Consider the following 27216-nt stretch of genomic DNA (forward strand, 5'->3'; position numbering starts at 1 on the left):
ATTCCTTCAGACCTCCTGAAACTGTAAACTTTGAGCATATATGATCCTGGAGCACCAAACTGCATGCTTGTTTCAAGTCCAGCTAAATTATTGTGACCAGAGGTCCACTAGTATAGATATTTAATACCTTTAGGGAAACAATATTAAAATGACCCAAATCTGCTTCTGAATAACTTAAACTTGGCAGAACTCAGCAGTATTGATGGGGGGGGAAGGGACCTATCTTACCTTGAGACAAAACTGAATCATCTTTTTCTCTGTCTTGCAAGCAGGTCTAGGTAAAAAGCCCAAATCTGCTTAATTTTTTTTCTTACGCAGGAGGTCCCCAAGTTTTGCAACTGACTGTCAGCTCTTATTTTAAATAGTGTTCTAATATTATTTAGTAGCAATTTTATGAGAACTCAATATGAGTCCTCAAAATACAGTAGCATTTCTGCTTAGTCCTTTATAGTAAGAGCTCACCACTGTAAACAAGACATATTTGTTTTGTTCAGATAAGTAATCATGGCAAAGGTGTAATTTAGTAAAGATGGCAGTGTGTGGTGAGCACATGCAAATTTGTCCAGTATTCCGTAGGGAAGAATTTGTAGGTTTTCACTTTTTGTGGTAGAGAGGAGTAAGCAAAGCGATTGCAAATTTGGTATTAGCTGGTGCAAGATAATGCATTTCAAGAAGGGTCCTTTGACTTTTCCCTGTGTTCCCCCATAGTGGAGTTCTGGTTGCCCAGAGAAGCTGTGGATGCCCCATCCCTGGAGGTGTTCAAGGCCACACTGGGCAGAGCTCTGAGCAACCTGGCCTGGTGAAAGTTGTCCCTGTCCATGGAGAGATGTTAGAACTTGATATTTAAGGTCACTTTCAACCCAGGTTGTTCTATGATTCCAAGATTCTTTGCATTAAAACTTCTGCTTTTCTGACTACTGTAGGACAAGTAAAATTTTAAAACCTAAGAAGGATAATACTGAAAACATATTTGCCTTTGTGTTAATCCTTGTCTGAAATATTATCATCCTACCTCAAAGATAATTGCAGCAAGAGAGAAAATTCAGAAGGGTAAGAGATTAAAAAAAAAGCACAAGCAGGTGTTGATAGGAGCAGAGTTTGGGAACCTTGGGGTTATTTAGTTTGCAAAAGTAAGGATAAGTGTAATTTAATAAGTGATTACTGACTAAGTTAAAATTAAGTTGTCTGGAAGGGCTTTTAAAACTGGTAGAAGGAATATTCTTTGTTTACAGTCCAAACATTAAATTTGAAATATAACTTGGTCTTAGTTCTTTTCTCAGCAGTATTACAAGGTTTTTCTGCATTATTTAACAACTGCATTTTGAAAGTAATTTAAGCTGTAAATTGCCAGGAGGTCGAAAGCAGCTCTTCTTACATGCTTGTAATCATAACTGCTGATATGTTTCTGTTATCCTGTAAAGAAACTAGCATTCATTGTTGTCAGATACAGAGCACTAAGATGATTAATTGCTGATCTCACAATAATTTCTAAGTTCTCAACCATTATACCCTCCCAAGATCAGAGTCCAAGCCTGACTCAATCTTCAGCATCTTCTGGAATTTGTTACAAGAATTCCTTGATAAAAATTCCTAAATACATTCAAAATACTTGAAAATTTTTATATTAAATAGGGAATAACTTTATTTATTTATTTATTTATTTATTTATTTATTTCAGAATAATTTCTGTCCAGGATAACATTTAATGTCTTATCTGGTCTGTACACATGGGTATTTCTGGTTTGTCATTAATTATTAAAACTATTTTTTTCAGACAGTTGACAGGCCAAAGGATTGGTACAAGACAATGTTCAAGCAAATCCATATGGTTCATAAGCCTGGTGAGTATGTTCTTGTCTTTGTCTCCTCATTTCCAGTTTGAGGGATGAGAAATTGTCTACTGTAAATCTCTATCATCTGTACTGCCTTTCTTTTGGAGAACTCTGAAAGTATTAACACACTCCAGTGTTAGAACAGTGTGGGCTAGTAAACAGGCTGGTTTAAGGATAAATTTTGTGCCAGAACTTAATTAATGTCATAGAATATCTCACTTGGTTTTGCTGAAACAGAGCTTTGGTGACATTGCTAGCTTTAATGTTCTTTATGATTTGCCCCAAAGATGTAAAGAAACTCTGTAAATGGCATTTCTGCTCATTACACCTCCAGAAGGAAGGAGACACTATTCATCTGAGGTAGAGCTAACATTCAGTATGGTCACACAGAATGTTAGTGGGAGAATGAGAAATGTAGGCAGGAGAATGTTGGCTTACAAGCTCTATTTTGAACACTAGTCACGTAGAGATATTTAGGATTGCCTTTATGATAGGAACAACAACTTAACAGTCTATAGCAGAGGAAAGCTGACAAAAGGAAGGAATCAAGCTTGGGGAGGGGAAGAGAACAAACAAAAAGTAATTTACAGTTTGCTGCTAACTTAGTAAGTAGGCAATATGAGTGACATGACCAGAAGATGCAATTCAATAAGATGGTAAAAACAGCCTAAGTTAAGTATGATGGGGGAAGATGGAGTCTTCAAGCACCTGTGAGATGAGGAAAAGAAATACAGTGCTTGATTGCCTACCAGTCTGCTATTTGTATTTGCAAAAACAAAGCTCAGTTTCTGTGATGAACAGACATGCATGGCACCACTGTAACATATGTATTTCTTTTTGTAGATGACGACACAGACTTGTATAATACTGCATATGCATACAATACTGGTAGGAATTACTCCATATTCCAAATGGCTTTTGTTAATGTCAGCAAGTAATGGTGTGGTTAACTCTTCACCCTCACTTTCATAATGCTCATAGACACACTTTTTATTGTCTTTGATCTCTGTTGTTCATGTCTTTTTCCCCCAAATGAAACAAGTTTAATTTTAGTTTCATTCTCACTACATAAATTAATTGCAGCTGTGGATCTCTTACTGTAGAGGGATACACTTAACACTGTGGTTTCTTGATTACATTGCATTTATTTTCACAAGTGATTGTTAGTAACGTTGCTTTTCCTTATAGAAATGGAAAGGAAGCTACTGTGTGAAAATGAAAATACTAATTACTGACAAGGAAAGACAAAAAGAATGTACTGAATAGACTTTCAAAATATGGAGCAAGAGTGCCTAATAAAACTGATTTTACAAACTCATCCATTTCTGCTGCAGGCATTCATGTTGGTGCTATTTAGCTGCAAGAAAAGACATATTCATCTAAGATATATAATCATTGTGTCTTAAGAAGATTATAACCATATGGTAAAATTATTTCCAAAAACGAAAAGCAAAAATGAAAGCATGAATAGACTATGTGCAAAAAGGCCATAGTGCCTTCTGCAAAAATGCCATTCAAATTTTGTCATTTCAGCTTCTATTGCATTAAACATGCTCTCTATAGTGCCTTTTTCTGTGCTGCTCAGATTTTTTTGTGGGTCAGTGGTTTGACATGTCTTTGTACTCTTGTGAACCTCTTCAAGATATTCTATTGCCTCATCATCACAAACTAACTAATTATTAAAACAATGAAAAAAGGTGTGTTTCCTCCCTCTTCTCTACCTTCTGAACATGAAACAACTGAGCAACAGGATAAGCCTGGAGATTAATTACAGGCTGTCATTAACAGATGTGATGGATGTAGACACCCATTAACTTCTCCATCAAATTAATTTATTTTAACCAAACTGCACTTTATCTATGTGTTTGTAATTTTGTGTAAAAATACATAAGAAGTTCTCTAAGGAGCTACATAATACACAGCAATGTACTTTTAAAACTCATTTACACATTTTTGTAATCTTGCCATTTTATTGAGTTATTGTGGGTTGTTGTATCATTCCACATCGTGGTTTTTAAAGACTGACTTTCATGTTATGACTGTTTCTGGTTTTGTTTTATGTTAGGGAGCTACAGTCCATCCTTCTCTGCTCAGGCACACCCAGCTGCAAAGACACAGACGTACAGACCACTGTCCAAAAGTGCTTCTGACAGTGGCTCTGATGCCTTCAAGGTCTCGTCCCCTTTGCCCCCCCACGTGCCACCAGTACCCCCACATCGTATGAGGCAGCGGTCTACACCAGAAAAGTAAGTGAGGGCATTTCACAAGGTCTTCTTGCTAAGTACAGTACTCCAGTTGCAGAATATAACAAAGGATGAAATAGCAGCTCTAGAATAAAATTACTTCCAGGGCTTTATTCAAGGGCCAGTCAGGTGATAAGGGGTGATATTCCCCAGGAGTCAGGGCATCATGCATGGTGCTGTCATTTCTTCAGTGTGCTAAAGAAGTGTTTACTCTTACTCATGATGCCACCATGAGCATTAAGGATTTGTATTCTCATTAGTGGTATTGTCCTGCTTGTTGTTTTTCAGAACAGTCTGTGCTCTAGGAGCTGTCTTCAATAGTTAGTCTCTGAGTAGGAAAGGCCATTTATTGTATCCAGCACCAAAGAGAAAGGATCAAAAAGATGATGTAATTCAAAATTCAAGGGAGGGCAAAACTGTACAAGCGTGTAGCAGTCAACACACATTTCCCCAGAGCTTAGAAGTGCTTTATACCCCTATTTTTTTTCAATCTTTGTTTTGGTAGTCCAAGACAGTGTTTACTGATTAAAGAGGTATTTCAGATATTTCATGATTTTCTATCCAGATTCTCTGCACAAAACCAGGTCCCATTTGTTAGAATCCAGTCTGAAAAAAGTTAGTAATGAATAACTCAGGAAAGAAGTGCTTATCCTTTTGATAAAACCATGCAAGAAACCTGCACAAAAATTCTATTGACTTCAGCGTATCTGTAGATACTAATTCAAGCAAAAATCTTTTTCTTTAGTGTTTTCATTAATTAGTCCTACATGTTAATGTAATATTATGCTATTATAAATCTATATGTGTGTGGCTGTGTATATATTATATATTAAAAGGGTAATATTTTTCCTTTCATCTGAGCCTACAAGCTTCTCTCTCTTGGTTACACTCAAGCAAAAAAAAGAGAATTTGGGCATTTTTGTCAGCTTGGACATTGTAAACATATTTATATGTAGAAATTTATCATATTAAACAATTTCGTGTAATCAGTAGTTTGAATAAAATATTATGACCAAAGTCCATACTAAGTGTTTAAAATTAAGACACTTTTTGAAAAATCTGTAGGTAGTGGCAATCCAAAATGTAATTCAGTAGATACACAGACTGCAAAGGAAGATGAGATTACTTGATGGTTACTGATTTTGGCTTCCCTGTTGCCAAGGACAGGTTGTCAAGATGAGATGCTAAAGGTTAGAGCTGGGCTGCCTCACAGAGGCCATGAGGCTTGAGTTTTGTTAGCAGGTCATAGAGAAGTACAGATATTTTTAGCAAGACACCAAAATATGGAGCTGTTTAGCTCTGATCTCTGAGGTTTTGTGAGTTGTTGCCCTCTGCTAAGCCAAATACCTCAGTCACAGAAACTGAGGCCTGTTGCACTTCCCTTTGCCAATCTTGGGAACAACTGCTCAGCACTGAATTTGGCTATTTAACCTCCCCTTTTAATCTCCTGCATGATGCAGCAGGCAGTGGAAATCTCTGTTCTCCAGGCCAAGGGATGCCAAACATGTTAGTTATGCTTTGCCCACTGCTGAAAGCTATAGCTCTTCAATCTTTTCCTGCCTTTGGGAGATTCTTCTTTTAATTGCCTATAAAGCCAGAGTATTTAAAATCTCACATAAGAGGCTTAGGTCCACATGTACCACATGTTTCATAGCTGAGAGGCAAGATATGGTTTGCATTAGCTGTTGAGCTCAAAATATAGTCCATACAGGATAAAAGGCTTCAAACTGTAAATTACTTGAACTGAGTGTGAATCAGAATTTCAGTAGCATCATTGTTTCTTCAGTGGCTTGCAGTATAATGCAACTTCATCAGAATATTTCCATCTTTCTGTGCATTCTCAGATAATGCAACCTTTTCTGCTCTGAAAATATTTTTTTCCTCAGTGGAAATAAACAATAAAGCCATGTAGAATTACTTCTCTTAAAATGTAGGGCATTTTATAAATAGAGGTGTCTGTGTCCCTGAAATGCACTTGCAGGCATTCTACAAACAAAAGCTACCCCATAGATTTTTTTTTAAGGCACATGACATATGCATTATGATGTCAGGTCACATCAAACCAAGTTACACCAGAAAGACCAATAGAACTGATAAAGTTTAATCAGTATGTTCTCTTTCTTATCATAAATACAGCCAATAGCTGGTAGTATTTCACCTTCCCTTTCCTCCAACCTTTGACTTGCTAGTGGGTCATTTTACACAGAAGTAAATAAAAATTTGTGTGAGCTACAGTTTTCTAAGCACAATGGAGGTAGCTAGCTCTCACTGTAACTAGCTAAGTATTCCCCCAAAATGTATAGGTAGTTAGTAATATGGCATTGTAAATGACTGAAAAAATATAGTACCATGGGTTACTTTTTATTCTTTGCATAACATGATTAAATTGAAAGCAAATTTGTAATTATAGAGAAAATTGATACATTTCCATTCCAGATTCAACTGCCAAATTATTCCTCTTATTTATCTATTCAAGATAGAGAAACAATATGCTGCCTATAAAGATATTCAGAAGCAATTTTACTGCAAATTGGGATAATGACCATCACACTGTCTTTTAAAATAATTCCTCATTTTTTGCCTCAGAAGATTTTATAATTTTTGAATATGGCCTCATCATCATATTATGTGATGACAAAAATATCTGCCACTTGCCTATATTAGTAGAGTGCACAAAACATGTATAGTTATTTGCAATGGCTTGCATGTTTTTTGACTGGTCTACCAGGTTAAAAGAAAAATAGAAGTGATCACAGGCTGGACATGTCTAGTATTTTTGTACTGAGCAGACCTGCTGTAAACAGTTAAGATGATACAGTAAAACACTGGGATGCCAGGCTAGATGTTCCACAGCTGAGATTTGGAAAGATTAGCTGCTCTGAACATCATTTGGCTTTGCAGGTCTCTGTTGTACAGAGCTGTAGAGCAGAAGGGATGACAGTAAATTAGCTCAGCTGCTTGTACTTGTTGTTCAGGAACGACTGGGATCCTCCTGACAGGAAGGTAGACACTCGCAAGTTCCGCTCTGAACCAAGAAGTATTTTTGAGTATGAGCCGGGCAAGTCATCGATCCTTGAACACGAGAGACCGGTAAGACACAAATGGAATGGGTGAGAGATTTGGTAAGAGGCTATCTTTTGATTATTTGCAATTAATAATAACTGAAGACCCTTTTTCAAATATAATTTTGCAGCAATTTGTCTTTTATCTGATGGTTGTGTTGAAAAATTTGGTTTGGCTTATTTGCTCAAGAAATGTGTTTCCAAGAAATCACCACCTCATGGATGATAGGCAGAACAGATGGAAACTGCTTTTTCTAATTGGTGTGCATCTACAGCACTTATTTTCAGTAGTATTAACAGCACATATGATATCTGATTAATTAATGCATAAAAATAAAATATTTTCATTTTTAGGATGTGCTGAATTGTATATCTAAGGAGATTATGGTCAAATAGTGGCCAAGGTTGCCAAAGCAGGACTTGCCTGAACACAGCCCTGAGCAATCTGGTATGATCAGACCTACCTTGAGCAGGAGGTTGGGCTAGGTGACCTCTGGGGGCCCTTTCCAGCCTCAAATCCTCTGTGATTTGAGTGAGTGTACATTATGAATGTAACATGTAATTAGAAGTCTTTATTCCTGCTTCCTGAGTAATGATAGCAATTGTGGAATAAAGCTATGCTTAATGCTTGCAAAATGACAATTAACAGAAGTTTTCATTTGCTGAAAGACACATTCACCCAGCCCTTCTAATTTAGCTTTGTGCTATCTTAACACTTTCTTATTTTAGGAAAGCTGTTATGTATCAACGGCAGCATTTTTTTCCTTGATCTTTTACTGTGAGGTTGAAATGTTTGAGGGACATTAAGAAGAGGTTTAAGAGAGGGATCTTAAAGAAGAGGTTTATGAAGTCAGTATCAGATTGTTATTTGTTCCTGTATTACATGCTTGTTCAAGGATTTATTTTGCCAATTTAAAGCAAATTAAGGAAATAACTGAATTTCACAATATGCAGTATATCAACAGGGTGAAGCACCTTTTCCTTTGTGTTTGTGGTCTTTGCAGAAATCTAATTTTTGTTATCTAGAAAACACAAAGCTCTTTTTCTGTGAAATTGAGTTCTTGCAGAACTGATGTGTTTTTCAAAGAGGAAATTGGCATTTCTGTAGGAACTGGTAATGACCCAATATAATTAGTATCTGAGTGCAGATGAACTTAACAAATAATTTTATTTAAAAGGCAGTTTCATTTGTCCTGAGCACTTTTTGCGTGCCATGGATGCATTATAAACACTGATGTCATTTTCCAACCTTTCCAATGCCAAAGAGTAATAGCAGATTCAAATTAAAAATAAGAAAATTACTGATTTCAGTGTTTTCCTAGAATGGCCTCACTTTTCTAATAAATTACATTTTTTGCTAATGTAATGTGAACAAAAATAATTTGTATAACAATTGCAGTGCTGATGAATATTGTCAGAGCTACATTTTTTTCAATTCTAGCAAACTAATGAAATAACAAAAAAGGGAGGCCTGCTAACTGTTCCTGAATCCTTTTTTTTCACTTGCTTGTGCGTTTTACTTTTGCTAATACAAAATAAGAGATGGAATTTTGAGCTTTGTATGGTCCTTAAAATATTTTCATGCAGAAAAGCTTTAGTCATGTTGTACCTACTAAGCAATAGCCATTAAGGTCATAGTGTCCTCTGAAGTTTAGATAAAAGTTTAGGTTTAGTTGATGTACATGCAAAGAACCATCTCACTGTGTAAGAAATTTTTAAAGCTGAGAAAAGTACATTCATGTACAGAATTGAGAGATTTTTCATTTATGTATGATTCAGAGCTGCAAAAAATTGGAAATTAATATGATGAAAGTTGTGCTGACACTAATGTAACAGTTGAAAAATGCAGGGAGCTATCACAGTTTCATCAGTCTGGAATGTCTACTGTTGATAAAGATGCTATTTAGCTTTATGTAATTAATACTTTCTTTGGACCATATTACTAAGAGAAAATTAATTGGTTTCACTGAAGTATTTGCTTTCCTTGTATTCATTGAATGGGATATAGAAAGTAAAACTAACTTCTTAAAGGATGATCAGCAAAGCAGGTCAAAAGCTCTTTTCATTCTGCATCATTGCATTGTAACATCTGAAAATAAAGCATTGGTTCCAAATTCAGATGAAAACTCCAAATTCTCAAATGTGTCAGTACTGCGTGAATTAGCCCTTCTAGCTTGATAGTCTCAAAATATTTGATTTCTAATGTCTGAAAAATTGTTTCAATGATACTGAAGGAAAGGATTAATAAAAATGTGGAGTATAAAATAAATGCAGTAAATTAAGATTACAAAAGATGGACATTTATAGTGTCTGAACTAGAAAGTCATACTTTATTAGTTTTGTCAAAGCCAAAAAGTCAAAGGGAGTTTTTCTAACACTCCAAATCCCCAATTTTTAAAAATTAAATCATTTCCATGATTAAAAGATTGCAGTTTTGATGGCAAAGTAGTTGTTAAAAATACAAAAAATTTACAGCTACCTTGTATCATAATAAGCAGGACAAGACAGACTTGAAGATCAGCATTCCCTTTTTGGTGTAGACCATAGATTGGAATCAGTTGTGATTCAACTGGAGATGAGAACATAGATGAGAACATAGGAAGAATAAAATAAATTGAGATTCAGTGTAAAGCTAACATTTAGGGGGAAATACTATTCAGCAGATGTTCACTGATCAAAAGAAGATCTGCATTAATCAAAATAATGTGAGAAATAATAAACTAAAACATTGACCTAGTAACAAACATTAAATGTATAGATTGGTTATATATTATATATTGGTGTGTTATATATATATATATATATATATATATATATAGGTTATATATTATATATATATTATAAATGTATAGACTGATTATCTTTGTTATAGATGAAGAAGGATGAGTATAGTTTCAAACTGCTGTATCGTGTAGTAGCCTCCTCCAGGAAACATGAAATTAATGTGTTTTCTTCCATAATTTGAATTTGTAAAAGTATAAAACATCAGCAAAAAGGAGACACTTGGGATTAGTCTTTTGAGATAACAGTAAAAGTGTATGATACTAAGGTGTTAAATAGTCTTACAGGACATGGTGATACAGCTCCTGCTTTCCTATTGCAAGAAGTCACTGATTAGGTGGTACATAAGTTGTTTTGATGTATTTTTCAGACATCTCCACTGTCTGCAATTCAACTAAATATTCCTCTTTTTCTCCAATACCATCCAAACAATGGATCTGTTTCCTAAAATGGATGTTAACTTTCCATTAATAAGTAAATGGCAATGTAACAACTTAATCTTACATGTAAATGAAATTAAATTTTATTATTTACTAGTTTCTACCTTGTATATATGAGAAGCAATTCCTCCATATGTGCACATATATCTATTTCTGCAGTAGAGTATGTAAGAAAAAAATCTCAGTGCTACTGTAAAAGAAGACCTCATAAAATTGGTACAAGCAATGCCTCTATTTTCATTAGCTGTTTTACTCTAAGCATAAAAGTATACATGTGCTAGTCAAATAAAACTGTGAGGTTAAATTTTAGTTCTAGATTTTTAAATCTCTGATCAGCACACAAATTTTCTACTGAGTTTATGTGAAAGAGGAATTCATGATGTGAATATTTTTTTTAATCACTGTTTTGTCAAATACCAGAAATAGATTGAGCTTGTTCCATGATGTACATCTGTTGTTTTTCATTTGGCTTGGTTTTTAGTATAGTGAAAAATTTTAAATTTTCTTTAGAACATGCACATTTGGTTGTTTTTGACATCTCAATCTGGTTATCTGAATATTCAGCTTAGTATCCTTAATATGTCATTAAAAAATATTTTGTCTTACAAAGAAATAGACTAAGTCCATCTGGTAGTAGACCTGTAGTTACCACAGCTATTTAAAAGTAGCCCAAAAGCAAAAAAAAAAACAAAAAAAAAAAAAATGAAAAAGGAAAAGTGGAAAGTGGAAAGTGAAAGAAAATTCTTCAGAGATAATAAAAATGCCAAAACCAAATTTCCAACAAGCATCTCAACCCACTATTCTAGACAGGCTTCAGTTTGGTGTCTGAACTTGCAAATGTAAAATACTGATTCACATGGAAGAACCATTTAACTCAAGAGTTTAAATGCACAGCTTTGATTATTACCTGTTGATGTCTTTTTGTGCATCAAACCAAGAGCAGGCAAAGCTACATGCAATACTACAGATTTTTTTTCATTGTCCTTGTTCTATACTTGAGTATGCTGGTGCAGTGTTGTGTTGATCATCTGGTGCAAAAGGAGTGGATTTACTTAGTGGTCTTTAATAGTATATTTTCAACAAATAATCAGAATATTACTAAATTGGTAGATGAAGGATAGGATTGCTTTTACTTTCTATTCCAGTAGTTTGGGAGATATTTTGTAAGACTAAGCCAAGTGCAGCTTTTAAGTCAAAATGATTCATTCGTTTTAAGTCTCTTAAAAGGGGAGATAATGAAAAAGGTCTGTCAGCAAAACTGAATCCAAAAGCCCAGCAAAATCAATTGCCTGTGTATTGATCTTGGTAGAAGAGGGAATGCAGTCCTCTCCAGAATGCCAGGCAGGGAATTTGCAGATTTTATTGCTCAGTTTCTTTTTGTTTGCTGCCCTCTGCGGTTGAAGCTGTAAATTAAAGTGGACTTTGCTGCATGGAGCTAGCTTTACATACTTTTTAACAGTCTAATTTTATTTGCACCTGCTGCAGGAGAAGAAATGAAAACTTAGAAACTAGATGAAATACTTTATTTCTAGTTTTTTCTTTACCAGCAGAAACACAAGGCTGTTTATGCTTGCAGCTAATTGCAAGAGTATTGGAAGCTGAAAAGGGAGGCAACTCCCATTCTCATTTTTGTCTCCTTGGCTGGCTTGGGGAAGGCCAGGTGATCTGTAGGTATGTTCTGCCTCCCTGCAAAGAGGGACATGGTTCCATCACTGTGTAGGTGTGGGGCTGCTGCTCTTCAGGGCACCTGAGGCTCGCAGGGTAATGTCAGTAGGCCAGGACTTCTAGGGCCAAAAGCTCCACAATTCTGACCCAATATGCATTTTAAATTATTTATTTATTTATTTTATGTAAATATGTCCATTTTTTAATACCAAAATTTCTGTGAAAACTAATTTTTTTGTAGAATATGAAGGTAAAAACATGCACTATTTCAACATATGGTAACTTAGTTTGGAGAAAGTGTGGAAAAAAACAGTTTAGTAATGTCTTCTGGAATTTTTTTAAGGTCAGCAAAAAACTATCTAAATATGGCAAGCATTCTCTGTAATGGGAACTAAGTTGACATATATCAAAATTATCGTCTGTGTTTTGCATCTGTCTTTTTTTGCCCTCATGCCTTCATTTCTCTGTATAAGAGAATCCTGTGGTTTTTTCTTGTATTAGTCATAGTCTCTATTAAATTCACACATTTTTAGTAGTCAGTTCATGAAACTATTTTCAGCGGTGTTTCTCTACAAAAGTCTTGGGTGTCTGTAGTTGAGTTCAAGCACTTGTCATCAGTACTGCTGAGATACAGCTGTGGATGGTGGAAATGTGAGGGCAAAACTCCAGAGGAGCTACACTTCCTAACCCTTCTGTGGAGCACAGCAAGGTTTTCATCAGTGACATTCACTTCCCTCTGCATTCACAGGAACATTACTTCCCTTCCTTGAAAGAGCATTGTGAAGAGAAGTGTATAAAACAGCAGCTGGGGTCCAGATACTGCATGAACAGCTCATGGATATGTGAGCACCAAGGTGGTTCTGAAGGGTTGGTGACCTTTCAATAGAGCAGAGCTGGCAGGCTGTCCCAGTAACATCAAAAGCACCAAGAAAAGTGCTGTGAGATATTTAATTATTTGAAATGGTCAAGAGCACAATCCTATCTCTTGCTGTATGGGATTGCTCCAGGTTACTGGTGACAGTTTGGAGGAAAAAGTTTTAGGTACTCAATCACCAGTGTCATTCTTTATGCAGGACCCTGTCTTCTTTGATGACTGCAAAGATCTTTCTAGGGCACACCATAATTAGTGCCCAGGTTCTGATAATTGCAGTTATGGAGAAGCAAATTTTAAATTCAGAAATATCTTTAACAAGAGAAGATTTCTCTGTTTCAGAGATCTTTCAGCCAACAGTTCACTATAATTCTGTGCTGCATGAAGGCCTACATCAGATGCTACAAAGAAACTGAAGCTATTTAGAAAGTAATTAATGCAGCCATGTTTACAGTTGATTAGATATCCTATTGAGAGCTGTCCTGTTTTGCACCATCATGTTTTTATACTGCTTGAATAAATCTGTCAATTATTCTTCTGTTCATTGAAGAATTTCCTTAATGCTATCTTCAATTGCTACTTTATCCCTTGGCTGTGAGAATTTTCAGATGAAAACAATGTATTTCACTGTCAAAAAAAAAAGAAAAAAAGCTTCATTATGTCAACCAGGCTATGTGAGAAAAAGCATTTCACAGTACTGCTGAAACAAATATTATGGAATGCATAATTAATTTTTTCCCTGTTTTGACCATAGGATTTAAAATATACCAGTTCCTTTTCATATGCTGAAGTGGCTTTTTTTAACATGGTGATGCTTGCATGATGCACATTCCTTATCTCTGTCAGTGCTTGCTTCAAGACATCAAGATTCAGAATTAACATGCTTTATGAGAAGACAAGAAATGACTGATAGCAATACAGATAAAGTTGTGTCTTTATTGCTGATCAGATGGGCAATTTCTTGCTTCTGCTGGAGAAGACAATCATTTAAACCATCTTCCTAACAAGGAATCTTTAGCAGCATTAAATGTAATTAACTAATGCAGAGATGTTAAAGAAAAGGTCAAAGAGCCCTCTTAACTTTAAAAGTATAATTTTAAAATGTTTAACATCTTCCAATCTACAGAAGAACATCAACAAAAAGAAAAGTATTAAAGCTACCAGTGAAAGACAGCTCTTTTACACAGAAATTTTCTCTCTTAAATACCATCTTCATTCTTTGATTTTATTCCATTTCTTTCCCTGTATTTGTTTTATGTCTGTGTGTTTGTTGTTAAAGTGACATAGCATTTCTAGCACTTTGCTCAGTGTGTGCCTTTTCCTTCCCTTTTCCTTCACAATTCTCCAGACTGATCGCATAAACCCAGATGACATAGATTTAGAAAACGAACCCTGGTATAAATTCTTTTCAGAGCTGGAGTTCGGACGTCCGGTAAGTGAGGACAGAATATTGGTATTTACACTTTAGGAAAAAATATTTTCAGAATGAGGAATTTGAATTTCCAAATTCAACAAATATATGCCACTAAAATTAATATAAGTTTGGTTTTTTTTTTTTGAGGAAGGACAGTAAAGTCCCATGAATATAAGTATTTTTTTCAAACAGACTCTTAACTTGCTAGAGTAGTTATAGTAATAGCTTTATAAGGAGTATTTATTAAACATATAGTAGTGTGTAAGTATTTAATAACAAGACAAATTTGATGATGAACGGGGATGTTTGCTAGTTTCCCTAATTTTTTTGCATTTGGCTGGATTATTTTTGAACAATCTTCTAGGACAGAAAAAATGACAGTTTGCATTAAGGATGCAGTTACAGATCATATATTTTACTTAAAGGACTACATCTAAATTTAAATGTATGAAGCCATAAACAAATTTCTTATAGCAGGAAATACTGAGTTTTTTTTTTTCCTTTTTTTCATCTCTTATATGCATACATGCAGAATACATATTTTGCACCTGAACACAGAGATATGGGTTTGCTCTGTTTCCAAGCTGGGCACATGTTTGAATGGACAGACTTCAGTTCTGTTCCAATTCTCACAAGCAACCATTACCCAAAAACAGGGCTCTGACAAACAGCTGCTGGTTTAGACCTGCTGCAAGCACATTTAAAATTATAAACCTGACGAGTTCCATCTGGCCAAAACACCTAAAAATCAGAAATATCTTAATTTTTACCTTTGATTTCTTAAGCACTTGCAGTTCTTCTGCAAATGTCATAGACTTAATTGTATCTAAGCATCTGAGACCGTTTCTGTATTTTTTTACAATGGTAAAACAGTAACATTGTCCTTGAGGCAAGACTGAGAACTAGGTTTCACTTCCTCCCTGCACAATGCCTTAACACCTAGGTTGGAGATGCACCTGCTCTTGCTTTTGCACACTCCCTCTCTGGCTCCACAGAGCTCAAATTCTTTCCTGCACACTCTAATATCTTTAGGAAAAAGGATATCAAATGTCTTCATCCCAGAAGAGTGTCTAAGAGGATAGTTGGAATATGCAGACAGGTGGAAAATTAAAAGAAGTTAAAATCCCCTTAGAAAAAGGAGGGAAGTAAACCCAAGCATTCTCTCAGTCTTTTTAAGTATGCTCATAGCTCCCCAGGATCCTCCTCAAGATTTTTTGAGTATGAAAGCAGAAGCCACAGGCTGCAGGCAAGAAATCCAAAGTAGACATGAGCTTGAGAGTATCAGGATTTAAAATATCCCCATTCTTTTCTTTCCCTGTCAGCCAACAATTCTCTGGAGGCCTATCAGAATTTTAATTAGTGACATGCCAGGCTACATGAGGAGCCTGAGCACTTGACACAGGGCCTTGGAGGACACCCTGGAACCAGGCACCTTAGTCCCTTTCTGTAGCTAGCCATAAGCCAAAATCAGAACTCCCTGCTACTTCAGAGAGAGCAGAAGAGAAAGCAAATTATAGACACTCTCTTAAAACCTTAATGTTTTAATCATAGCATTTAAAAAAAATACGTATTGAATACTCTCTGAATTTTTTTAAGAAAAGGTAAATATATCTGGGTTAAATTTCCTGTGCAGTGGTCTATAATGTTATCCCATTGTCATGGATTACATTTGATCTCCATTATCCTGTCATTCAAGTCATATTGTTATTCCTTCCTCTAGGTAGGCAGAAACAGTACAGATAAATTCTTCTGGTGAACCATATCTCATCAGTATTTTACTGATAACAATAACTTTTAAGATAAAATATATTGAAATTCCTCCAAGAAAGCATAATTGTGATGCTTTACACTTTTCTCTCTCAGTATTAAAAACTGCTGGTATTTATTCAGCCATTCCAGTTGTAAATTTTACCACCAAAAGTTACTAACATTTTATTAAGATATTTTAAAAATAACACATTTATCCTTCCATTCTACCTGTGTGTGTCACTCTTTGTATCTGACGCTGTCAACACTTAATTTCTAACTGTGTCACCTTTTCCACATGTTTCATTCCTTGCTGCCATTGATTCTCCTCCATTTCATCTCTACACTTCTGCTTTTATGATGCAGCCACCTAAAAAGCTTTTGGACTATGTTCAAGACAGTTCTTCTGGTGTTTCCAATGAGGTAAATGAATGGTTCTTTTTCAGATGATTCTCTTGGGAAGAAGGGTTGGAATGCTCACCATTTATGCCTTAAGTTTGTTAAAATGTAGTGGTTTCCTTCTGATAGCTATGAGACATTTCTAATTCACAATCATTGTATCTTTGTCTTCATATCTTTCCAGATCACTAGTGCATTTGGATGTTGATCTTATTATCCTAGGAACTGTGAGTCCTTATCCCCAAAACTTCTCAGAGATTAACACCCAGAATTACACAACACTCCATATGTCTCTAACTCTTTGACAAATTCCCACTTTTCAGAGTTGGGCAAGTGCATTGCACAATTAATCCATCAGCACAGTATATTTTTTTATTAAAATATCTGAATGCAGATTCTGTGTGTCAAGTGAAAGCCTTTGTGGCTAAGCTGTCATTTCTCCAATTAAGTATTTATGACTAAGGTTGCTCATCAGGTAAAACAGCAATTATTAGTACTGTTGTAATTTATAACTCGGGATTGACAGTTGCTGTCAGTACTCCAAATAAAATTCATCAAGATCAGGTAGCGGGCTGACATTGCCCTACTCTGAGTGGGAGAGATTCAGGCTTTCATTCCTTCTCCACTCCCTCCCCATTTTTACAGCGTTAGGGCAAAAGTCAGTGAATCCTCTGCTGACAACTTTGCTTCATATGGTGGCTTTACTTCATTCATATTTGTGATTCACCCTCATCTTCTGTAGGTTCTCCAAAAGTTAAACTCAATTTGTGGTCTTAAATTGTTAATTGTTTGCAGTTTACTCTGGTTTGCTTTTACGTTCTCTATATATCTAGAAAAATTTCATCGTTGTGAAATTTGGGCCCAGTTCTCTGATAGAAAAAGATTCTAGGCATTTTCTAATTCCTGTTGGTTTTCAGTATATCAAGGAAGACAATTTAAAAGCCTTAACATGACTTTGAAATATTCCCATGTTCAGTAGGTCTGGGTAAAATGGCTGTTAAGTAGCACTGGTTTTCTCTTTGGTTAATTTCCAAAAAGTCCTGTCTTTAATTTTGAAATTTTAATCACCATTAAATATGACAAATCGTGTTCAAAATACAGCAACTTAATATTTCTCTAGAGGGGGAGCCTAGTCAAAATAACTTGATCAAGTATTATAACTACCATGCAAACAAGCCTATTTGTTATTTACCTTTTACCTTTCCCTAGCTCCATTTTTAGTCAGCATTAAAGCCTTGATGCATAAAAAAAGCTAAAATACAGGCTTAATTTTAATATGTATCTCTTTTTTTTTTAAATAAAAACAAATCAAAGTATTTTTAAAAGACCGTATTTGGTAGTTTGGAGTTGTCATCTCCAATATTTGTTTTTCAAGTGGCGTTTATTCATACAGAGCAGTGTTGAATATTGTGGAAAATGGCTAATTATCTTTGGAGCTGGGAGAGATGTGTTCAGTTGGGCCATCTAAAAGTATGTCCATAAACACCCAAAAGCTGACAGGACAGCTGCTAACAGTAAAACAAGCAGTAAAATACAACCACACACCTATCCTCTGTATGTCACATAAGTGAAGCTCTACCTGTGGAGAGAAGGTACAAACTCCACACATTCTATAAACAACAACATATGCCTGTAGTAAAAACTAGCATGGTAGAATGACAATATATAGGATCTATCATATAGAAAAGGCTTCAAACCAGCATCAAATAAAGGTTAAAAGGGCAAGTTACATTCAAGATAAGAGAATCTTAAAGCATCAGTCAACTTCAGCATAATCCCCACATCCAGTCATCTTAGGCTGGTCACTGACACACTGGGAAATGCCATGGATAAGGAAGTTCCCTCTGGTGTGATTTCCATTGTGTGATTTGCCCATAGCATTCCACAGTTGACAGTGAGGATCTGCTCTATCCTTGGGAGTGTACAGCTGTGGAGCTGCAGGCAGTGGGAAGCAATCACTGCCTCAAGGCCATTTGGACACTGTCACCTCACAGGTGGTCAGTGGTCACTAGTGGGAGTGGTTGGCGTCTGCACAAAAGAATCCACAATGACAATTTATCCTGCAGTGTTTGTGCCACCTCATGCAACAGTTCTGAGAGATTTCCTGTGGTCCCCAGTTTCCTTCCTAGCTGATTCCAGATCATGGCAGTGACTGGTCAAGAGAAGGAAGATGGCTGTAGCCAGTTTTGAAAGGAGACTTGAATGTTTTCCAGGACAGGCTGAATGTGTGTTTTATTGATAGTGCAGGGAAACACACAAATCTGAGACCTTTGCTTACTGTGGTTGAGTTGATGTGAGCAACACTGTGCCTGGCTTCTATGGTCTTATTGCAGACAGACCTCATAGTACTGGATATATATCTAAATATAATTGAATTTGAACAGTGATGGGAGAACCATCAGAAAGTACTTTTAAACCTTCAGAGGGTGTAAAGAAAAACTTGGAAGTATGAACTATGTGAACATTTGGAGCTATCTCAACTCAATTTTAGATAACATTTGTTTTATATTGTGGCATGTTTGTGTGGCTCTCCCTGTCCCACAGTCCCACAAAATCTGTTCCCAAATATTCTAAGACTACTGGCGACCTCTGGAGGTGTACCTAAGTGTCAGTTAACAAATCTGGGTGACGTTCTCTTAATGAACTTGCAAATCAAATCACTGGCTGGGGGAGGAAATCTAACAAAAGGAAAGACTTATACAGGCCATGAATGCCATTACTTCGGCAGTCCTTCAGGACAAAGATTTTTCCATGCAAGGAAAAAGCCAAAAAGGCTCTCTATAAAGGGGAAAAATATTTCCTGCACCTTAGAAATCTGTATGATAGTTGTATTTCTACATTGATGTGTTATGGAAAGCTGAAATGACATGCCAGGAACTTGAAATAATTTAATTCTTGAACCTGACTGCTTTGTACCCATGAAGAAATACCCCAGGAACCATGCAGTTCATTCTAGACTCACACCTGGCTACCAGAATTGTAATATTACTCAATTCTGACTGAAGGCTTGAAATGATGGATTTAAAATCAGTAGTAATTTAAGGCTGACTTTTTATTATACAAATAATACAATTATGTAAGCTCCATCTCCCAGTGTTCATGCAGTAGCTACAGCAGTAACTCCATAAGCAATGACTAATATTCAGTGATGAGAACTGTTCTTACCAGGATTATAAGGTATATAAGGCCAGTTGCTGACCACAAACATCATGGGATTGTCAAAAGTTTCTGGTTATTACTGACTGTGGGATTTTGGTGAGTAACTGAGGGATGAGGAGAAGCTTTGCAGACCTCAAATTACGAAGGAATAATTTTCAGATTTTTATGTTTTTATAATAAAGTTCTGTTTCACCTGTTCTGTGTCTGGTTTTGAAAAGTGTATATAAAAGCATGATTTGGGATCTTTATTTAGCAGAGCTTTCAAGGAAAAAGTATTATTGAAGTAGAATAGGAAATGAAATCTCGCGATGCTTTTTGAAAGATGCATAATTTATTCTCATGACATGTTGCTGTGTCTGTGATGGGGTGCCCAGGATTTTAATTGTCATGCCCTGTTGTTACAGGATTTGCCACAGAGTAACAAAGAGTCATCAAACACGAAAGACAAAAATTTTCACTCTTGTTTTAAATACAAACATAGTAATCCATGTTTGTTTTCACAGGCTTCCTTATATCATCACTATTCAACAGACAGAGGCCTGGACAGGCCCTCCAGGTAAGAGATACTATCTATTACTTCAGCAGAGACAGATTATCCTGCCTGAGGGTCTTCTTTGAAATCAGCAGATTTTGCGTAGAGTCAGATTTTAACATTCACCTTGTGAGCTACTGGCAAATTAGATGCTGGAAAGAGTGTTGATTTTGATACTGATGTGTAGATTTTATTTTAGTTTTACAATGATTTGGTGTTTGCATTCAAATTAACCATTATGTGTTCTGGGTCTTTCCACTAACATCCCTGAGCTTCTCTCTCAACAGCAATGATTTACTCTTTACCTTTACTACCTGCAACATATTCAGCACTGTTTTCCTAAGCATGATGCCTTGACTGTTCTCAGTCTCTGTCTTTTTCCTATCTTTGCACTAAAATTCTAGTTCCAAAAAACGGTCTAAAAGAACTCAATGCATTTGTTTAAAAAAAATGGCATAGTAATGTTGTGTAAAGGTTAAGAACAAATTAATCTTTTCATTGGGAAATAGGCTGTAAGATGTGAGAGATCCATGCTGCTTCCCTTTACATGTTTTTCATGTATTTCTATAGGCATTTTTTAATCTATAAACCAGTAATATAATAATGACCTTGCTTGTTAAATTCCTGATTTCTGATCTCAGAATCAGACTGCTACTGATACTGCTTTTCCCTGCAGTTCTGCAAGTACGGCGAGTGACTACAGAAAGCGCAGGAAGTCAGAACCTGCCGTCAGCCACCAGCGGGCACACAGCGATCAGAACGCCAACAGAGCCAGCCCGGGCCGCACAGACACACAGGGCTCATGTTCCACCCTTAGGAAGCCTTTAACTAGCTCATCTCCTTCTTCTCCATCAAGAGCAAAAGGTAAGAGGAGACCATATTAGTTAGCAGAAAACTGCTGGTGGTGTGTTGTACTACACGTTGGTAGCAGCTGCCTCCTGTCGCCCGCTGCGCTGCCCCAGGGCAGGATGTGAAGGAACAGCTCTGGGCCTTTCATAGAAGGCTAACTTGTTTATTCTTATGGCTATGATTTTCAGCTGAAATTTATAACAAGGATTTTCCACTGCTTGTTCTAACAAAAGAGAATTGACTAAAGGAAGACCGTGAATGCTACCACAATATATAAACCCTAACACTTCTATTAACTCTACTGCTCTCTTAATAAATTATTGTGATTTTAAAATTAGTTTTATTTTACTGAGAAAGTAAACTGAGACAAATAACCTGTAAGATTAAATATATGCTTCCAGGATAGTAGACCTTTTGAATCCACAGCTGATATCTTAGACATTGTCAGTCACCAGGACTTAATCAAGCAAATATCCATAGTTATCAGAACCTAATTTAATCAAGAAACATCCATAGTGTAATTTTTTACTTTCTAAATCCTTGGAAGTATTTAGTACAGCTGATGCAATCTAATTAGCTCATTTTTGGCAAGCAACTCACCATCACTATTGCTGTTTTCCACATCTCTCCAGTAAAGAGATCACAGAATCAGTTGCTCATTTGGATCTGGAGGTTTGGATGGGTTTTTCTAGAAAGACGAAAAGCTTCCAGTAAAACACAAAATAGAAGTAATATATAGAATAATACTACATACAATATGTCTCCTCCTGTTCAAATTATTATTATTATTCTCTTAATTGCTCTATTTTGTAGCTGTATTAATCAGTAAGCCTCTGTAAAAGTAAATTCTCAGTGAAAAGAACATAATATCCAGACTGCAACAGAATGTGTCAAAGAAAAGCAATGAGGAACATTGTGAGCAAGGTGGTTGAAAAGCAAATGTATTTTAAACATTTAAAACATTGAAGTGTTATAACACTCTTTTTAAAAGTGGATTAACTCATCCATTTGGTTTACCAGGCTAGGCAGTAAAAAGCTGAAAAATTCCACTTGTCTGCAGGTGCCTTTGACTCCACCACCAATAACAAGCACTAAGCATGACTGCAACACTTCCTGTGTTAGAAAATCCTCCCATTAAGAATATCTTCCACAGCCAATTAGTTTTCAGAAGGTGACACTGTTCTCTCCCAGCATTATTAGCCCTGTGGAATGTTAATTTTTCTTGAAATTAACCGATTTGTTAAAGGAGCAGCACATTATAAACTGTTTGATCAGAATGAATTTTGAACTCGAGTGTTTCAGATCTAGATTCAATTTTTTTAGAAAGCAGACTGATCTGTTTGAAGCATCCCTCCTGAACTGAATGTTGCCGCTTGAGACCATTTTTGAAAATTCAGTACAATTATGAAAGACCACCATTCCAAATTCTCCTCATAGTGTCTTCTAGATCTACCATGCACTTAAAAATATGTCTTAAATCTTGAAAACTCCAGCTTTTGTTATGGAAGTCAATCGCAGGGTTATTTTTACTTCTGCATTGTGGTTAGGCTCAGTAAACTGATACACCTTTCTTTGCACTTGTACAGCACTTCCTGAGCTGCCTTTTTCTGCCCTGCATAAGCTGTACAAAACTGCTTCTTTCAGTTCTATCACACAGGGAAGGATCAGGCTATCTGTGAATGACTTGGAGAAATTTCCTATTTGATCTGATACCAAGATTTATCTTTATTTTAACTATCTTAGAATATGTGGATGCTGTGAACTCTGAGCATTATACAGGTTTAAAATCCTAAACAACTTTTTCAGAATGGAAAAGTCAGTATTACCCTGAGGTCTAGATTTGTTGTGTGGCTTCATCTTTAAATCCTTTGCAGCTTCTATTGTCTGCTGACCTGCTTAAAAATCCCAATTAATCCCCAGTTAATGCCTGATTCCTTATGTTGCTTTGATGGCAGGGGTTGTGGGGGAGATAACATCACCATAATTAATAAGGAATTCTTTTTGTTGTTCAAATTATCGTGAGTGCATTTTTGCAGCTGGAAAATAACTTATTAGCTCTGCTGTCCTAGGCTGTAACAAACTTAGGAACTGACCTAAGCTGATATATGCACTAATTGCTATCTCTTTTCTTGTCTTTCTAATGCTTACTGATGCTAATTCCAACTTTTCTGAATCTTTTAATTTCTGGCAATGTCTCTTTTTTACCATGCTGCTCTATGGATTATAAAGGTGGGGATATTAGCAAAGTATATCCATCCCTTTTAAGTTACTCAGTGCACAACCACAACACCTCAAATGAATTAGATTACTGTAGCACTTACAGACAACATTTAGCTGTTCCAAATGATTCAAGAAGGGCAACAAGCTACAAGAATGGCTGGCAAATGACTCGCCAAAATGCAGAAGTCTGGAGCAGCACGGAGGAAGCTGCCTCTCCCAAGAGGAAATCTCGTAGCTGTGATGACCTGTTAACAGATGACCGCGATAGCTATCCCGATGCACAGGCCAAGGCTGAAAGCATGGGCTCTCTGCTGTGTGAGGAGGACTCCAAAGAAATTTGCTCAATGAACTGGAACTCCCCATATGTTGAGGGCCGTGGTAGTGGTAGGTCAAGAGTTCGTCACAGATCTGCACACGATGCTCCAGGGTTCCTGAAGATGTACAAGAAGATGCACCGCATCAATCGCAAGGACTTGATGAATTCTGAGGTGATTTGTTCTGTCAAGTCCAGAATACTGCAGTATGAAAAAGAACAGCACAAAGGTATTCTTCAAGGCTGGAGAGAGTCTTCTACTGAGGAGGTGCCCAGGGACATGGTGCCAACCAGAATATCTGAATTTGAGAAGCTAATTCAGAAGTCAAAATCAATGCCAAACCTTGGCGATGACATGTTGTCAACTGTTACATTAGAGCCTCCTAAAAATGGCTTGTGTCCAAAGAGGCGATTTTCTATTGAATCCCTGCTGGAAGAAGAAACTCCAGTCAGACATCCCTCTCAGGTACAACGGAGCTGCAAGTCTAAAGCCCTGGTGCCAATTCACATTGAAGTGACCAGTGATGAGCCACAACGATCACATATAGATTTTTCAGACAGCGATCAAGACGGAGTGGTTTCTGATCTCAGTGACTTTATCCAGATAGAGGGTTCATCCTTTTGTAGTGAAAGTGACTTTGATCACTTTTCTTTCACTTCATCTGAAAGCTTTTATGGGTCAGGCCATCACCACCACCACCATCACCACCACCACAGGCATCTCATCAGCTCGTGCAAAGGGCGATGCCCAGCATCCTACACCCGCTTCACCACCATGCTGAAACATGAAAGGGCTAAGCAAGAAACCACTGAGGATCCAAGGAGACAGGAAGCAGAATCTGGCCTGTCTAAGATAGCATTCCTCGTCAGTCCAGTGCCTTTCCGGAGGAAAAAAAGTGCAGCTCCTAAAAAACAAACTGAAAAGAAAAAATGCAAGTCATCTGTATTTGAAGCACTAGATTCTGCACTTAAAGACATCTGTGACCAAATTAAAGCTGAAAAAAGGCGGGGAAGCTTGCCCGACAACAGTATATTACACAGACTTATTACTGAGCTGCTTCCAGACATTCCAGAAAGGAATTCATCTCTTAAAGCTCTGAAAAAGAGTCCCACGCACCAGCCTTTTCATCCACTGCCTCAAGATGGTGCTATCCATTGTCCACTGTACCAGAATGATTGTGGAAGATTACCTCTTAGTGCCTCTTTTCCAGACATGGATGCAACTAACAACAATGATAGTGCACTGTGTTTCCAAGGTGGATTAACTTTCTTCCTCTATCCCTGTGATTGACTTATCCAACCTTGCTCCCTGTGTTTCCCACCCTTTCTCATTCCACTTTGTGTCGTCTATAGGAAGCTTTCATCTCACAAAATTCTTAGTGAAGGTCATCTTTTTAACATAGAAGTTGAGGGTAGATAAATCTTCTGTCTATTCACAAAATACAGTAATCATGATGACTGAAGTAGCAGTGCATTTCAACTAACTGAAACTAAATTAGTTCTATAAATTATAATGATGTTATTAAGCAGTGAATTCATGCATCGTAAGATGCTGGTTCAACTGAAAACAATATGCAGATAACCTTTTCTTTATCACTAAGAAAAAAAGAATCTGAATCTAAAATGTGTTTGTTATACAATTTTGTTAAATGTAAGTGATTTAAATGCTGATAATTCTGCCAGTATCATAGAAAGTCAATTCTGCTTTCTTATTAATCCACTGCTTTGTGTTAGTTTTTGTGAATAGATATTAAGGTCATTTTAGGAAGTTTCCATTTCCACTGTTCAAACAATAAAATTTCCAATTTCTGTGGCAGCAAAACTAATTTGTTTCATAGAATTTCAAAATGTCTATGAAATTTTGAGAAATGTCCTGTCTTCTTAGAAGGGAATTTCTCAATAATCAAAACTTGAATGAAAATGTCAGGATAAGTATGACCAATCTCTTTTTAAAGTTACTGCTTTGAGTTGTTTGTTGCTCTGCTTCCTTTTTTTTTCTTTTTTTTTAAATTTTATTCATAAAAAGAAAAAAATTACTTGAAAGGTATTGTTAAAATCTCAAATGGATATACGAGAGAAGGTCTTTAACTTAGAAATTATGCAATATTTGATCAGACCCATTTTATCCTTATTCTCACATATTTTGTGTAACTTTTGCAAGTAGCACAATAATAAATATGTATTTCAAAAGAAATCAGAATTGAAGCTATTACCATCTTCTCGTATCTAGTTGTGATAGAACTATTTAGAACAGAAAATTTAGTTAAAAAACAGCTATAAAACACGGTTCAGAACTGAATTAGTCATACTCAAGGCCTGATCATGATTAACCCTGGCAGTTCTGTATGAACTACATGATGAGTACTACTTGATGAGACTCAAGTTGTTGAAAAATGTGCTGGTCACATATTGTAGTTGCCAAATGAGAATTTTCCAGTCTGTGAAGATAAGGAAATCCATATTGCAAAGTAAATGTGAATTTCTAATAGCTTTTGCAGCTATGAAGGAGCCTGGCATGAGGAAAGTAATACACTCTGTCAACATTAATATCCCTAAAGTAGCATGGAGAATGAGTAAAGCAGAATATTCCATTAGTTTCCATCAGCACTAGTCATGGCTGAGCTCTACTTTTAATCAAATTTCGTGTTTTGTTGGATCTGTGTGCATCTCTTAGAGCCACACAGAGACCTGAAGGTCATAGCAGACAAATGAAAACTACTAATATTGACTGCAAAAGGAGCTATAGAGAAAAAAGGGAAATTGTCCTAAGGTTTCTGCATTTTCACTTCTTTCCAATATCCTTCTCTTACTGCTAAAAATTTAAAAAAAAAAAAAAAAAGTGTTTGGAGTCATTGTATCTTTAGATTTGTGCAGTAGGTATACATCCTCATTCAGGAACACATGCCATATCAAAAAAGCTGTCCAGAACTGGGGCTATGATGTACTTATGACATGCTTACAACCAATGGCATAAGTAATAAAATTATCTCTTTACCTCCATTGTAGTTACCAATAGCCTTAAGTGTTTGTGGCTTAGCCACCAGCCAGTTAGAATGGATGAGATGGTTTCAGTTCTTTGCTTTGTTCCATTTGTATTTCTTTAGAAATGTATGAGCTTGGTAACAACAGATAGTGGGAATGAAGACAAACATAAATCACATTTCCACTAGAAAGTAGCACTGTAGTAGTAGGAGACTAACAGAAGTTAAGAGGCAATTCATTAAATAGTTCTATTTTCATTTCACATTGGCAACTTGCAGAGCTATAGTACGTATAAGATTTTGATTTTATTTTTATTAAAACATGAGAAAATATTCACCATCCTGTAAAAAGTCTGCCACATAGATTGGTGAGTAATGATTTGTATCCCATTTCTTAAAACAGAGTTGTTTTTATGAAGTAACATCCTTTTAAATTCCCTTGTGCTGCCTAATATGTGCCCCTGGTAAAGTAGAAATTCATCTTAGATCACTTAGGAGGAAACAATGTTTCTTCACATTTTCTCATTGAAGCATGCTTGAATCATGTTGTGCATGTAATTATATGTTTCCATTGTTGGAATTCCAAAAAAATGTCACACAACTTGAAAGTCCAAGTACTGCTGTCATGTCTTCCACTGGGCCCAGTAGAGGAGCATCCCTTTTCACAGTGAGGCAGAAATGCACTCTCCATCCTCCATCCTATAGTTTA

At 36.3% G+C, this 27216-nt stretch overlaps 1 protein-coding gene across 35 annotated transcripts in view; it reads left to right on the forward strand.

Moving 5' to 3' along the window:
• Positions 1-27216, forward strand: part of SORBS2 (sorbin and SH3 domain containing 2) — a 163210-nt gene that overhangs the window by 113576 nt on the left and 22418 nt on the right. For 27 of the 35 annotated variants that reach the window (XM_079305599.1, XM_079305588.1, XM_079305591.1 and 24 more), the window contains 8 exons: positions 1775-1841; positions 2676-2720; positions 3898-4078; positions 7051-7165; positions 14243-14326; positions 16421-16477; positions 20116-20168; positions 20821-21008. In XM_079305599.1, coding sequence (XP_079161725.1) covers positions 1775-1841; positions 2676-2720; positions 3898-4078; positions 7051-7165; positions 14243-14326; positions 16421-16477; positions 20116-20168; positions 20821-21008 — 790 coding nt within the window. Of the gene's footprint in view, positions 1-1774; positions 1842-2675; positions 2721-3897; positions 4079-7050; positions 7166-14242; positions 14327-16420; positions 16478-20115; positions 20169-20820; positions 21009-23222; positions 24783-27216 lie in introns of all 35 variants that reach the window. The other 8 variants (XM_079305613.1, XM_079305614.1, XM_079305600.1 and 5 more) reach the window with 6 other exon arrangements.

This window comes from Erithacus rubecula (genome assembly GCF_903797595.1).
Source record: "Erithacus rubecula genome assembly, chromosome: 5".
In the NCBI taxonomy this organism is placed as follows: Eukaryota; Metazoa; Chordata; class Aves; order Passeriformes; family Muscicapidae; genus Erithacus; species Erithacus rubecula.